Source organism: Phragmites australis, chromosome 2 (assembly GCF_958298935.1).
Source record: "Phragmites australis chromosome 2, lpPhrAust1.1, whole genome shotgun sequence".
NCBI lineage: Eukaryota > Viridiplantae > Streptophyta > Magnoliopsida > Poales > Poaceae > Phragmites > Phragmites australis.
This window is the reverse complement of record NC_084922.1, coordinates 45481911-45494660: the sequence shown is the minus strand read 5'-3', so window position 1 is coordinate 45494660 and position 12750 is coordinate 45481911. Positions and strand designations below refer to the sequence as shown.

The window sequence follows — 12750 nt, the reverse complement described above, 5'->3', positions numbered from 1 at the left end:
TCTGGGACGCCGACAGAGAGCTTCCTCGATCTCCGGCCATTGCCGCCGCGCTCTCTTCGTGTAGTGCTCACTCTCGGTGCCCCTCTTTGCAAGCTAACCTTGAGCTGGTGCTTCAGTTTTTATACTGGCGCCTTGTCAGTCTTGGAAGTTGGAATGCAGGTCAGTCGACTATGGGAGTCCGCTGTAACGATCTTGAATTAGTTTCTTTAATCGTCTGAAATGTACTTTCTGTCAATAGACTACTCACGAGTCAATTACTACGTTTGCTAAATTAGACGTACGTTCGAAGTTAACGCGAGTATCTTGTTGTTGTGATTCTTGTGATTCGTACCCTAGGTGAGCTCCCATGACTATCCTGACCGCACTGTGATTCATTCTAGAATTTACTCCTTGGAGCATGATCGTCAAAGAAAGTTGTTAGATTATCTCTAATAATTACTTTAAATTTTTATTTTAAAAATACTATTACAGCATCCCCTATCACTATACAGTATTCCTTATTTTTTCATCTTCAGTAGCTACGCTCTTTCCTACCTTCTACTACTCTTTTTCTCTTCGGTCCCGCTGTCAGCCTCTGTAAACAGTAATGTTACATTGTTGCTACAGTGTTCCCCGATCCACTATCAGCTACTATAAACAGTACTTCTACAGTGTTGTGTAACTGCTACAGTACCCCCAAAATACAGCTCCATGCTCTTTCTCCGTAATACTGTAGCTCAGGATGGAGTAGACCAGTGCTATAGTACTTGCGGGATACTGTAGCACTAACTGTGGGGTACTGTAGCATGGGATAACTCCTCTACCGGAGTTGGCCTTAGCTTGTTCTGTTTCTGTCTCAGCAATGAGCCCCTAGCAGTCACAATTCTTCCTCCCGGCACTTGTTAAAATTTGAACTTCTTTTGCTTAATGTAAAGATACGCGGTTCTTGATCGGTAAAAGGAAATTTCGGGTAAGATACCAGGCTCTGCAGGTGTGTCCCATTTCGCAGGTGCAATTCAACGATCGGAAATAGCCCACTCCTAATTGACTGTTTTGAATCATGAGTGGATTAAGGACTGGTGTCGAAGTATGCGTTGTTTGGCCAGCTTATCCAAGGGTTTAAGATGTTGGGTGAACTAGTTTGTGTCCACGGTTAAATGCATGTTTGCATAGCATCAGTAAATAAGTAGAGGAATTGAAGTGGACAGTTTAGGAGGACGTGAATACGGATTTCCTTACTAGACAAACTATAGCGCAACAAACAAATGGTCTATCCTTTTTATTCACCAGTGTTATATATTTTTACATGTGACAAACAAATGAATGTGGAACACGTCCCAACAGGTCAACACGAACATGGTACAATAAGTCACTGTACTACAGAATACAATCTCTCACAACTCTGCAACACGTCGAGACACGAACACGAGCACGCACAAAGATGAACGATCTGCCAACACCATGCATACGTATGCACAATCGCATGCAACAGATGCTTGCCGATCGACCTTCCGCAGTGTCACACGTGGTTCTTGATGACCGAACTGTAGCCCGTGCGGTCGTCGTAGTACTTGGACCAGAGCATGACGCCGCCGTACTTGGACGAGCCCCTGATGAGCGGCAGAACGCGCGAGGTGAGGTCACCGGCGGGCACGAAACCGGTGCCGGCCGCGTCCTTGGAGGCGGGAAGCCCCAGGAAGATCTTCCCCGCCGGCACCGACTCCCACTTTTTCCATGCGTCCAGGAACGCGCCGCGGCCCGCGCTGAACTGGCACGGCGGGTTGTTGTAGAACTGCACCCACACGAAGTCGAAGAGACCAGTGTTGATCGCGCCGCCGTCCCACTCATCCGGGAACGGGCACTGCGGCGCCGCGCTCAGCAGCACCGCCTTGCCACCCTTGTTCTTGTCCATGTTCTTGAGATCCCTGCATGCGCGCATGGTGTCCGACCAGGTGAGCTGTGAGCTGGTGGTACTTTCACACGACTGTGCAGCTGCAACGACGAGTAAGCCGCAAAAGTTTACCTGGCGAGGCTGTCCCAGTACTTGCCGCCGCCGAGCTCGATGTCGAAGTCGATGCCGTCAAGGACGGCGTCGCCGAGGGGGCGGGACGACGACGTGCCGCCGAGGTAGTTGTTCCACAGGTACGCGGCCACCTGCCGCGCGTCCCCCGCGGACGACAGGCCGTAGCTGCCGTCGCCGCCGCCGATGGAGAGTAGCACCTTGATGCCGCGACGCTGGCATGACTGGATGTCCTTACTCAACCCCGAGCAACCGCCAGACGAGGGGTCGCAGTGGCTGGCAAGGTCCAGCTGCGGCGTCTGGCCCTTGCCGAACTTGTAGACGAAGGCGAGGATGACGAACTTGTAGTTGCCGGACCCGCACGTCTCGGCCAGGGACGCCTCGCCGTCGTTCTGGCCCCAGTAGACGGCGATGCCGCCGGCGTGGCATGTGGCGAGCAGCGCCACAGATAGGGTGGCAATGAGCTGGAAGGGAGTGAGAACTCGGCTTGCCATGGCTTGTGCGTGCCCAGCTAGCTACTAGCGGTAGTAGAAATGTTATTTGAGCGTTGAATAGTGATGGTTGGCGAAGTGTGCTTAGTCGGGTTTCCTTTTTATAGCGGTATGACACTGTTAGCAAGAGCAATATGAACGTCGTGGAGAGAATTTTCGGCAGGTTTCGTGCCGTGGGTCATCCGCACTTCAATGTGAATTTACCGTGGGTAGTTGCGGTTAAGTAAAGCCGAGATGGATAAACATTTCGTTACGTCGACATGCTTCCACGCTTAGTTTACTTGCATTGACGATCAATGAACAATGATCATTGAAGCTGATTTCGAATCTGAATGTTTCGCGGATTCGAAACATACGGATTCGAAACATGCCTTCCAATTGTGTTTGTATTGTAGCTTTGTATGTATGTGTTTGCGAGCGTATCAGTATATAGTGTATACAAAAGATAATATAATGAAATTGTAAATTTTATTAATTCATGTCGAATTCATAAAGTACATCTTTCAATTACAAAATATTACTCCACAACGCATATGCTATCTGATGTATGATCTTTTAGGCGATTGTTTCGCCTTGGTTCCTGGGGTTTCGTGAAACTCTCTGGTTAATTACGTCTGTCCTCAGGCTATCTCCGATTAAGCTACGCTGACGTTCGTCATATCGAGGTCGTCTCTGAGTCTGCAAGGTTATAATCACATGCAACAAAGAACAAATAAAGTAAGCGTTAGCAATAAAATGCAGTAAAGTAAGGAATAACAGTCTAGCATAAGCTTTTTGGATTGTTTATGTATCTCGGGTCATCATCGGCCACATAGACCTTAGAATTGTGTATGTTTCTATGAAGATGAGAGCTAAGAGCGCAGCATGACGCGTAGCTTCTACCAGAAGTGGTAGCATGGCCACAATCAGGAGCTCTAACGTCGTGCTCGACTCACTAACTCACTCTTCGGGCCTCGGATTTGTTCTCATCGGCCGACTGAAAGCAACATGCCACGAAAGCGAAAGCCACACAAACAGTAACCACAAAGGCAAGTAATCACGGTTGGGCCAAAAGGCTCTTGCCGTAATATCACATTTATTTTCTACGATCAGCATGCTCGGACAGCCACATAGGCTATAGCCACAAAGACGAGAGGGTAATCACCAATAGACCGTGCCACAAAGGCATCAAACTCTCTGCAATTGTATAACTTGATACCGGGGCAACCAAAAAGAGCCCACAACAACATTATCTTTTCATCAACTTGGTAAAAGAGCAGGCCAAGTAGCACACTTGTCAGCATAAAAATAACAAGGGAGGCAACATACCTTCTCCCAAGTAGCACAACTACTAACAATGGGCAAGGCTGATAACAGATCAAATGTGTTATCACAGCATAGCAGGAGCCATCGTAGATAGATCTTAAGGCCACAACTCAGCTATCACAAGCACGAAGCAAGGGATAGATGGTATTCCCTTTCACCCCTCAAAGTACAGTATCGCTGATAGCACCAATTCCACATATGCACGCCGGTCAGGCTAATCAGAACACGCGCATGAGCATGAACAGCGCGAGAACGCTCCGGCAACAGGGCTTCGGCAAAGCACAACAGCATCTAGAGATATGATAGCCAGTACGCAAGCATGACAACGACCAGCTAACAGGGACATGGCTGGGCCACAGGCAAAGCGCAGCGGCACCACATAGACAGAGAAAACACACCGGGCCTCAGTTTCATCATCATTGGCCATCGCGGAAAACAATAGTAGGATGATAAGAGTTGACACGTATCGGCAACGCGTACCGGGGCCTCAGTTTTATCATCACTAGCCCACGATAAGATTCGAGCATGGCAGGAGCACCAAATCTCGATGGCTAGGAACAGGCGTGAGCAAGACAGCAGCTGGGCCAAGGTAAGGCACAACAGCGCAATAACTGGCACAGAGATGAACCCCATGGCGCGACGGCCGGGCATCACATAGCAGTAGGGAGAGTCACGGCTGGGGCTCACCTTGTTGGAGACATGGCAATGACGGCGACAAATCCACGACGCATCCCCGGGAGCGGAGGTGCAGCAGTGGCAGGGGTTCAGCCTTTCCTCCTCGGCACAGGGTGGTTCGGCCACAGGCAGCGCAGCCAAGACAACGACGCAAGGGCGACGATGATCTAAAAGCGGCGGCAACTGGTGCTAGAGCAGAGCTTCCGCGTGCTCTTCCCCGCCTCCTCTTTTGGCCGAGGTCCGCCCACATATATATAGGCCTGGCCTCAACTGAAAATCCAAGAGAATCCAAGTCAAATCCGTTTGGATTTCGTGAAGATTGCGGCGGCAGGACGCTCCAATCGAACTCAACTCAAAATACGGAAGAGATAGTCATCCCAACGATTGCGGATTCATAGAGATGAGGAATTCCCTTGGAGATAGAGGAGGGAGAGAGGAGGTGGCAGCGTCGGGGAAGAAGGAGAAGGGGGTGCTGGCCTGAGAAGAAGATGGAGGTGGCCCCGCACCTGTGTGCAGCTTGACCAAGGGTAGGAGATAAGGGGGCACGGATCGGCTAGGCTTGTGGTGTGGAGAGGTAAGGAAAGGAGGTGGGGGAGCCAAGCATTGGGCTGGGCCGAGAAAAAGAGAGGGGCCGGCCTACTGTGACAGAGAAGAAAACAAGATGACAACAAGTTGACCTGTTGTGAAGAAAAGAGAGGGTGACAAAATATCATTCTACACTGAAATGCTCCAACGTAATCAACTGAACTACAACTGCGCACGAGACAAAATTTGTTTCCTCCCTGTATCTTCCAAGTTCCAACCCTTTGTGTTTGCTCCACTATAGGTTGTTGCAAGGTTTCTTACACGGATTCACCGAGATTCTTCCGCTCCCATGGGGACGAAATGAAAATTACCACCGCACCACACCTACAATAGGGCGACAGCCTATTGACGTGCTTTCATTACATGGTCTCCAACAACGGTCAAACAACAATGACAAGATCCACCAATTCCATTGAACGTGGAAACAATCCAATGCATCCAAAATTTTAATACGACTTGATATGGCTGAGGAAAAAAAAGGAAAACAAAAGATTCGGCAAGAGTCCTACGAGCATCACTGGTCAATGCCAGTGCATGAAGACAGCGACAAATTGGTGTTGAAACACGAAAATGCAACAAGTTTGATCATAGAGAACGAAACTATCCCGTACAAGGCAGTAGTGATTTAACTCCTCAATCCTCAATAGTGCTCAAGTAGACAACTCTCCTGGAAATTCTACAAGCCTGATAGAAAGAATTAGAACACCCGGTACACCTTTCCCATAGTGCTCTTCAGATACAAGCATCTCACCTGCAAACACACATACAAGGCCGCAGTGAGCACTCTTAGTAATCAATAGTGCATGTCACAAGATTGAAATTTATATGGTGTAAGAAACATTGAATTGCATACGTTCTGCCAATTCTTCTTCAAGAGTGACACAAGGAAGTTCACGCTCATTTGCACATTCTGGAAGATTTGCTTATCCTCCATACCACAGTTGCCAACGGCAACACCCATGCAAAGCACCTTTTTCAGCTGGAACTTCACCGTAGCCTTAGTCTCATTAACCTTGGACTCAAGGGATTCCTGATGACTCACCAATGTAGGGAACTTTCCTGCAGTAAATTACAATATGTAAGAATAGTAACAGATAGTACTAGGGCAGAAGAAAGCAAACATGCACGTTGATGTCGTCAAAAGCTTCATATCCAAGAAAACATGTTCTTATGTTAAAATGGTGGCCACTAGGGATAAGATTATTCTCAAGCCAAGAACAAAAAACCTAAAAGAAATCATCACTCATCAGAACTGCTTGGGGCTTCCAGGAAAATGCCAAAGATCAATTGGGCTAAGTTTAGAACATCTACAAAATACAGTTATGATCACAATCGTCTATTCCAGACTAGTAAAACATCCACTTAAAAATCCAATGTTTTTCCTCATGATTTATACCAGACCAGCAAAACCTATAAGACTAAAAACTCTTAACCCAACATTCTTTGAAAAAATAACCTTCTATGGTCCACGAAAACAATAGGCACCCCCAAATGCCTTTCTAATCCGCAAAACAAATGCCAGCAGAGTTAAGTTACCAAAAGTGAATTACATTGTTAATTTACAAAAGCACAAAAGCAAAATAGGATTTTAGGAACATTTTCTCTACCATCTCCACAAAGATACCAGTAAATATACAGATATAGATCATGCGGTTCCTCTCAAAATCATACAACATTTTATCCAACAGTTTGTTAGTGCTGATAATAAGGATAAATGGTTATGAACTACCAGCACAAATGCTTATATCAATTCAATAGAGGGAAAAGGAAGAGGTCCTTGCCTGCCTTGTTAAGACCAGGTCCCAGAAGTCGAGGAATTTGCTTAATGATGGCCTCAGATGCAAGGAAAGCATGGTATTTCTTTGCCAGCTTCTTGACTAGCTTCTTGTTTTTGTTCATCTTCTTGAGGGCTTCCACATCCATATTGTCTAGACCTATTCTCTCCGCCTGCATACAACATAGTAACAAGAGAGCAAATCAAGAATATCAGCAACCATGATTTTATATCCAGGACAAATAGCAAAGTAGAAAACAATCTAAACATGCTTCCTCTGAACAAAGCATTAAAAAGGCAGTAACAATAAAATTTTATAGAATATACTGGTATTTAAGAATTAAGAGTACAATTCATCACACATCGTGTAGGGTGAAACTAATGGTGTATATATGTAGATTTTTGGCACAAAAAGGTAGCCTATGTGTTCAGGGGTTTTGACAGAACAAGGTAAAACGGCACGGGCATCATAACACAAGCCACAAGATGTAGATATAGTCACCAAATACTTAGAATTAAATACAACAGCCCTCATTACAAACCCCCCTAAAATTAATATTGATGCAAAAAACAAACAGTGTATGATCAGAGCACAAGCAAAATTCTGCAAGAATATCATACCTCTTCAACATGCTGAGCATCACCAAGCATGCACACCTTCATCTTAGGACGAGGGATGTGAGGGAGCTTAACAGAACCACTGAAACGCTTGTCCTTTTGCGGGTCATAGTTCTTCAGTCCAATCTGCAGCTCGATAGTCTCAACAAACTTGCGCTGCTTCTCACGAGCGTCATTGGTAATTGATGCAATTGCCTCCCTCAGAGCTTCACTCTGCAACTTACTGAAATAAGGCAAGAATAAACAGTTAATTGCATGATGGAATAAGTTTTTGAAGCTTGTTACACAGAATAAGGTGTATGAAAACTGTTGCAAAGATTTGCTTGAGACAACAAAATCTTTGGCAGTACACTTCACAGACAATCCAGGGAACACAATCGTACACGACTGTTTCATTGTCTAGCTATACCAAAGGAAGGGCAAAAACTAGCTATTACACACAGAAACTAGGCTAAAAAATCAAATCCGCAGCAATTAAACATTTAATCTAAAGCATCAAGGGCTCATCAGAGTATGCTGAATCAAACACTTCAAATGAGGAGGTCCACATATTAAACAATTGCCTTCAGTTACACTTAATGGAAGCAGTATATATTTATCAGTAAAGAATATTGCTCGAATGCTCTTTTCCCAAAATCAACTTCAGGCACCAAGATTATCAAATAGAGAACGTCAGTAAGCCATCAAAAGACCCGGCAGATCTAATTTGACACACCAAATTCCACAGCAGAACAACAGAAACGGAAACTGGTTCGCTTCCCATTGTGAAAATCTTGCAGCAAGGTAACGCAACTAGCAGCTAATAACAGTAAATAGGGATGGCAAATCTACCATTTAGGATCTACGGAAATCCAGAACAAATCAGATTCAGATGCTACATTCTGGCCTAATGAATGATAAAACCAAACGCTCTACCTGATCAAACATCGACCGCATCAGTTAAGTCAGGCAAACAACAGGATATAAAAAAGGCTCATTGCACGTGGCTAATCAAGAAGAGTTATCTCCTAAACGCTGCGAGCCAGATCAGTAACAATGTTGCATCGCGCTGTCGACACATTCGACTGTTCTCGCACAGAAAGCAACACGCATACTTCTGAAACAGAAGGGAAGCGCATCCATACCTCATCGCGCCGGTGGTGCGAGCAGCCTTCCTGCGCAGAGACGGGGAAGAGGACAAGATGAGATGGAAGGAACAACCGCGATGGAGTGGTGGAGTAGAGGGAGGAGAGAGGAGGCGACTTACCGCGACGAGGTAGGGAGAGGCGGCGCGGCAGAGTGGAAACCCTAGAATTGTGAGCGGCAAGGAAGAGGTGACTTTATATTGGGGGCGGGCCGCTAAACCCTAAAATGCTCGTGCGATGAGAAGGGATAGATGGGCTATGGGCCTGTACGTAATATGGGCCTATGTTGTTAGATATTTGCCCGTACTTTTATTACTCTCTTTGCTTTCGGAAGTGACACGTGAACATGTGCCATGGTTAGTTATACTTGTCATCAGTTTTTTATTAGCAATTTTGATTTTATGTTTTTATTAAAACTTTATAGATATCTAAAATTTTGTATTATTATAGCCTCAACACTGTAGCACCGGATTGCTGTAGAGCAAATTCGAATGTTACAATGTATTGCGGGGGTACTGTAGCAGTGAAAACCAAACTCGCTGAAAATAGCCGTCCAACGATATGCACCACTGCATTTGCACCCATCTTTTCGCCTTATTTGCCAACCCAACTAGCAGCCCATCTAGCCGATGCGAGGACGTATGCCCCAGGGAGCACGCGTGCAGCAGTGACAAAACATGCATTAATAGCCCTTAGAGCAACTCCAGCAAAATCGCCATACGGCTCGCCATCGCCATCTTTGGGCATCGATCGAGAAAACATGGCTCTAGTAGATCATCCAAACGACTTGTTATCACTGTGTACTCTCTATCATCCTCTTTAGCGTCAGCAAATGTAGCAAGCTGAAGTCCATCACTATCCGCTTTTTGTGCATGTCGGTGGGAGGAGAGGAGTCCCGTGCACACTACAGGATGAACAATATTGAAATTTTCCAGAATAAAAAATATGGTCTTCTGTTGCTCTAAAAATCCTAAAAAAATTATATATTTTTATAATTCATTTACCTAATTTTTTTAAAAAAATTGGCTTAAGTAATATGATGAAAAATTTAGTTTCTTTATAATACAAAAAATATATAAAACTGTTCATCTGGTACTGTGCAAAGGAACTAAATTTTTCATCGTATAACTTAGGGATAAAAATAATTTTAGAAATTAAGCACATGAATTATGAAAACATAAAAAATAGGATTTTTAAACAACAGAAAACAACTATTTTAATTTTTGCGAAATTCCAGTACTGTTCATGTGGTACTGGAAAACAAGTAACTTATAGTGGCAAATAAGAGATTTACTCAATAAATAATAACAAACTCATTTTAACCAGTTCTAACTAAAAATCGCTTACAAATTTTAAATAAAAATTCTCCAATTTGTGACTCTCCATCCAACTAAAAAAGCAGTTGGAATATAGCTTTTGAAAAAAAAAGCCGTTAGAATATAGATGTTGAACAAAATAGTCGTTGAAATATAGTCATTGAATAAAATAGCCGTTGCGAATAAAATATAGTATATAAGATATTGAGAGTGAGATTTGGCTAATCTGTTGGAGTGTGAAAAAAATGAAGGAGAAATCTTTTGAAGTGGATAGCTAAATAAAAATTATAGTCAATTAAATCTAGCTAGTCTGCTGAAGTTATTCTTAGAGTATGCGGGTGTAATGGTGTGTGTGACTTCACAAGGACAACCGAGATCCTCTGCAGCAGGGGATTCGTAAGGGTAGAAGAGAGTCCAAGCGAGCTTGCGACACCGATCTTCCTACATCGGTGGCTCCAAGTTCCATGCGTCGACCGCCACACTTGCCAGGGACCATTAGGCCGCGAGAGCTGAAGCTTGGAATTATCATTTTTTTTTTTGTCATTGTACATTTATGTTGGATTATTATTGTCATGTGTATGTGTATGTTGAAGTGTGTACTCAGATTCTTGAAGCTCTAGCGCTCCTGCCCTTGTGGATCCCAAAGCCTCATCATGCCAAACTAGTTTGGAATTGTCACACACTATCAATTTTACTTGTGATTCAATAGCAAAAGGATTTAAGTAAAAAATGCACGCAACTCCAATTTTTTGCATAAAATTTAAATTCCAAATAGCATTACGCACATCTGGATGCATATTGAATAGTATAGATTGGGAGGGGCATAACATATTGTTATAATAGAATGTTCATATGATATATTATTCTGTTGACATACAATAATCTAATTAGAACAATATAACATTTCATTTTGTTGTTTCATGCAACTTATTTCTTAGTACATTCTACTTAACATGTGATTTATTCTTCTTTTGCTTGACTGCTAGAGTTGCAAACCAATGGAATCACAATATCCAAAATACCATGGCACTACTAGTCCTTAGCAGAACAATGTGAGCGGAGTTATTCTGGGGCAATCATTTGGATGTGCGGCTTCATGTTGGCTTACCCTAAATAGCTTGAGGCACAAACATCAAACTAATCGCGATCATAGCATGCAACAACAATGCTCATAATATGTTGGTTTTTTACTTTTTATAGAGAAGTCATTTTGTGAACAACAATGCTCATAATATGTCGGTTTTTTACTTTTTATAGAGAAGTCATTTTGTGACAAATTTACAAGGAATCTAATGATATCTATAAAGTAAGTTAGAACAAAAAAGAATGCCCTAGGAACATATGCAGCCATATTTTTTATTTTTTATTTTTTTTATTTTTTATTTTTTTTAAAAAAAAGTGAGACTTATATCCACGGTCTTCATGGAAGGCAGATACAAATGCATGCCCGCGCGAGCGCACGCGCTCGAACACGGGCCGGCTCGGGCGCCCGCACCTTACGTGCGCCGTCCTCGCCAACCGAGCCCCCATATTTTTACACCATTGAATATGCTTCAAGATTATCTGATATTTCCCTGTTTCATTATGAACGAAGTAAATTAGGACCTACATTGACATATGCACCGAAACCAATACCATTGAATATGCTTTGAGATACATGCAATACGATTTCATTTTTTCAAAACAATTTCAATTTAAATTTTAAAACAGCACTGCCTTATTTTCCCCTCAGTTCATCCGCAAGCATAGCGGGGATCCCGGCCCAACCAACTGGCGAATTCCTTTCAATGCTGTATATATCAATATATTCATATGCAAGCATATTTTCTCTTTCAGTACTGTATACATTTACACATTCTCGGGAACTCAATACTGTATATTTTAAAGCTTTTTTATCGGACTTTTTAATACTGTTTGGATGGGCTATGCATATAGCGGGGATCCCGGCCCAACCAACTTGCAAATTCCCCGAATTTTTTTTTATATTTTTTTAGTTAAAATTTAAATAAATAAATTTCCGGTGAATATATTTTCAAAAGTAGGCGACTGCAGCCCTCTGAGAGGGCGGTTACGGGTCCTAACTGCCCCCTCAGAGGGCGGGTAGGGCCTTCCCGCCCGGCTTGGAGCCTTACCGCCCCCTAAGGAGGCGAGTAGAGGTCATTTACTGTCCTCTCAGGGCGGTAAGGGGTCCTCCCTACCCGCCGCGCCGCACCGCCTTCCTGGCGCCCTCTGCTATAAAAAGGCCAAAAATTGGCCAAAAAATCATAAAAATCCGAAAAAAGGAAAAATTGAGAAGAGAGAGGAGAAGAGAGGAGAGGAGAGGGGAGGAAGAGAGGTCGGCGAAGCCCTGCTGCATTTGGGCCGTGGATTTGAAGGAAAATTTTGGGTAAGTCTTTTTTTTCCTTTTTATTGTTGTTAATTTGTGCAGTAGTAGTATATGACATAGATTTTAGACATTTATGATCTAGGGTTTAGAAAATTATCAAATTTAGTTAGAAAATGGTACGATAGCAGTTCAATATAAAAATATTATTTTTAGTATATTATTTTTAGTATATTATTTGTACCTGCAGACGTAGGAGGCAACAGTAGATGATAATTTGCGAACCTAGGGTAGCATTTAAAAATTATTTTATCCGATAATCAGAAATATAGTTTGTTGTCTTAATATGGGTTATGTTTGCGGGTGTTTCCAGGGATGGTAGATAAATTAATTTTTCAAATATATTATGGTGATGGTGAAATTAGATACGGTCACAACAATGTAGATCTGTCTGAATTTCGTCATGTCATGAAGGGGCTTAGTAAAGCCAATGAGAGGACTATTGTGGGTGTGTGCAAATGGCTCCTGCGGTTTTTTCAA

General features: G+C 43.4%; 2 protein-coding genes across 3 annotated transcripts; both read right to left on the bottom strand.

The window, feature by feature from the left end:
• Positions 1-1256: 1256 nt before the first annotated feature.
• On the bottom strand, positions 1257-2713 carry LOC133909217 (acidic endochitinase SE2-like). The gene is made up of 2 exons (XM_062351549.1): positions 2003-2713; positions 1257-1904 (listed from the first exon to the last, which is right to left on the bottom strand). Exons 1-2 carry the CDS (start codon positions 2491-2493, stop codon positions 1499-1501), a joined length of 897 nt encoding a protein of 298 aa, XP_062207533.1. The 5' UTR covers positions 2494-2713; the 3' UTR covers positions 1257-1498.
• Positions 2714-5438: 2725 nt separating this feature from the next.
• On the bottom strand, positions 5439-8827 carry LOC133909218 (large ribosomal subunit protein uL1-like). Of its 2 annotated transcripts, none has more exons than XM_062351550.1 (6): positions 8694-8827; positions 8572-8601; positions 7451-7670; positions 6837-7002; positions 5909-6114; positions 5439-5806 (listed from the first exon to the last, which is right to left on the bottom strand). In XM_062351550.1, exons 2-6 carry the CDS (start codon positions 8574-8576, stop codon positions 5753-5755), a joined length of 651 nt encoding a protein of 216 aa, XP_062207534.1. In that variant the 5' UTR covers positions 8577-8601; positions 8694-8827; the 3' UTR covers positions 5439-5752. The 2 variants fall into 2 exon arrangements, with proteins under 2 accessions (XP_062207534.1, XP_062207535.1); XM_062351551.1 differs by having other exon boundaries at positions 8572-8597; positions 8694-8783.
• Between the last annotated feature and the right edge of the window lie 3923 nt (positions 8828-12750).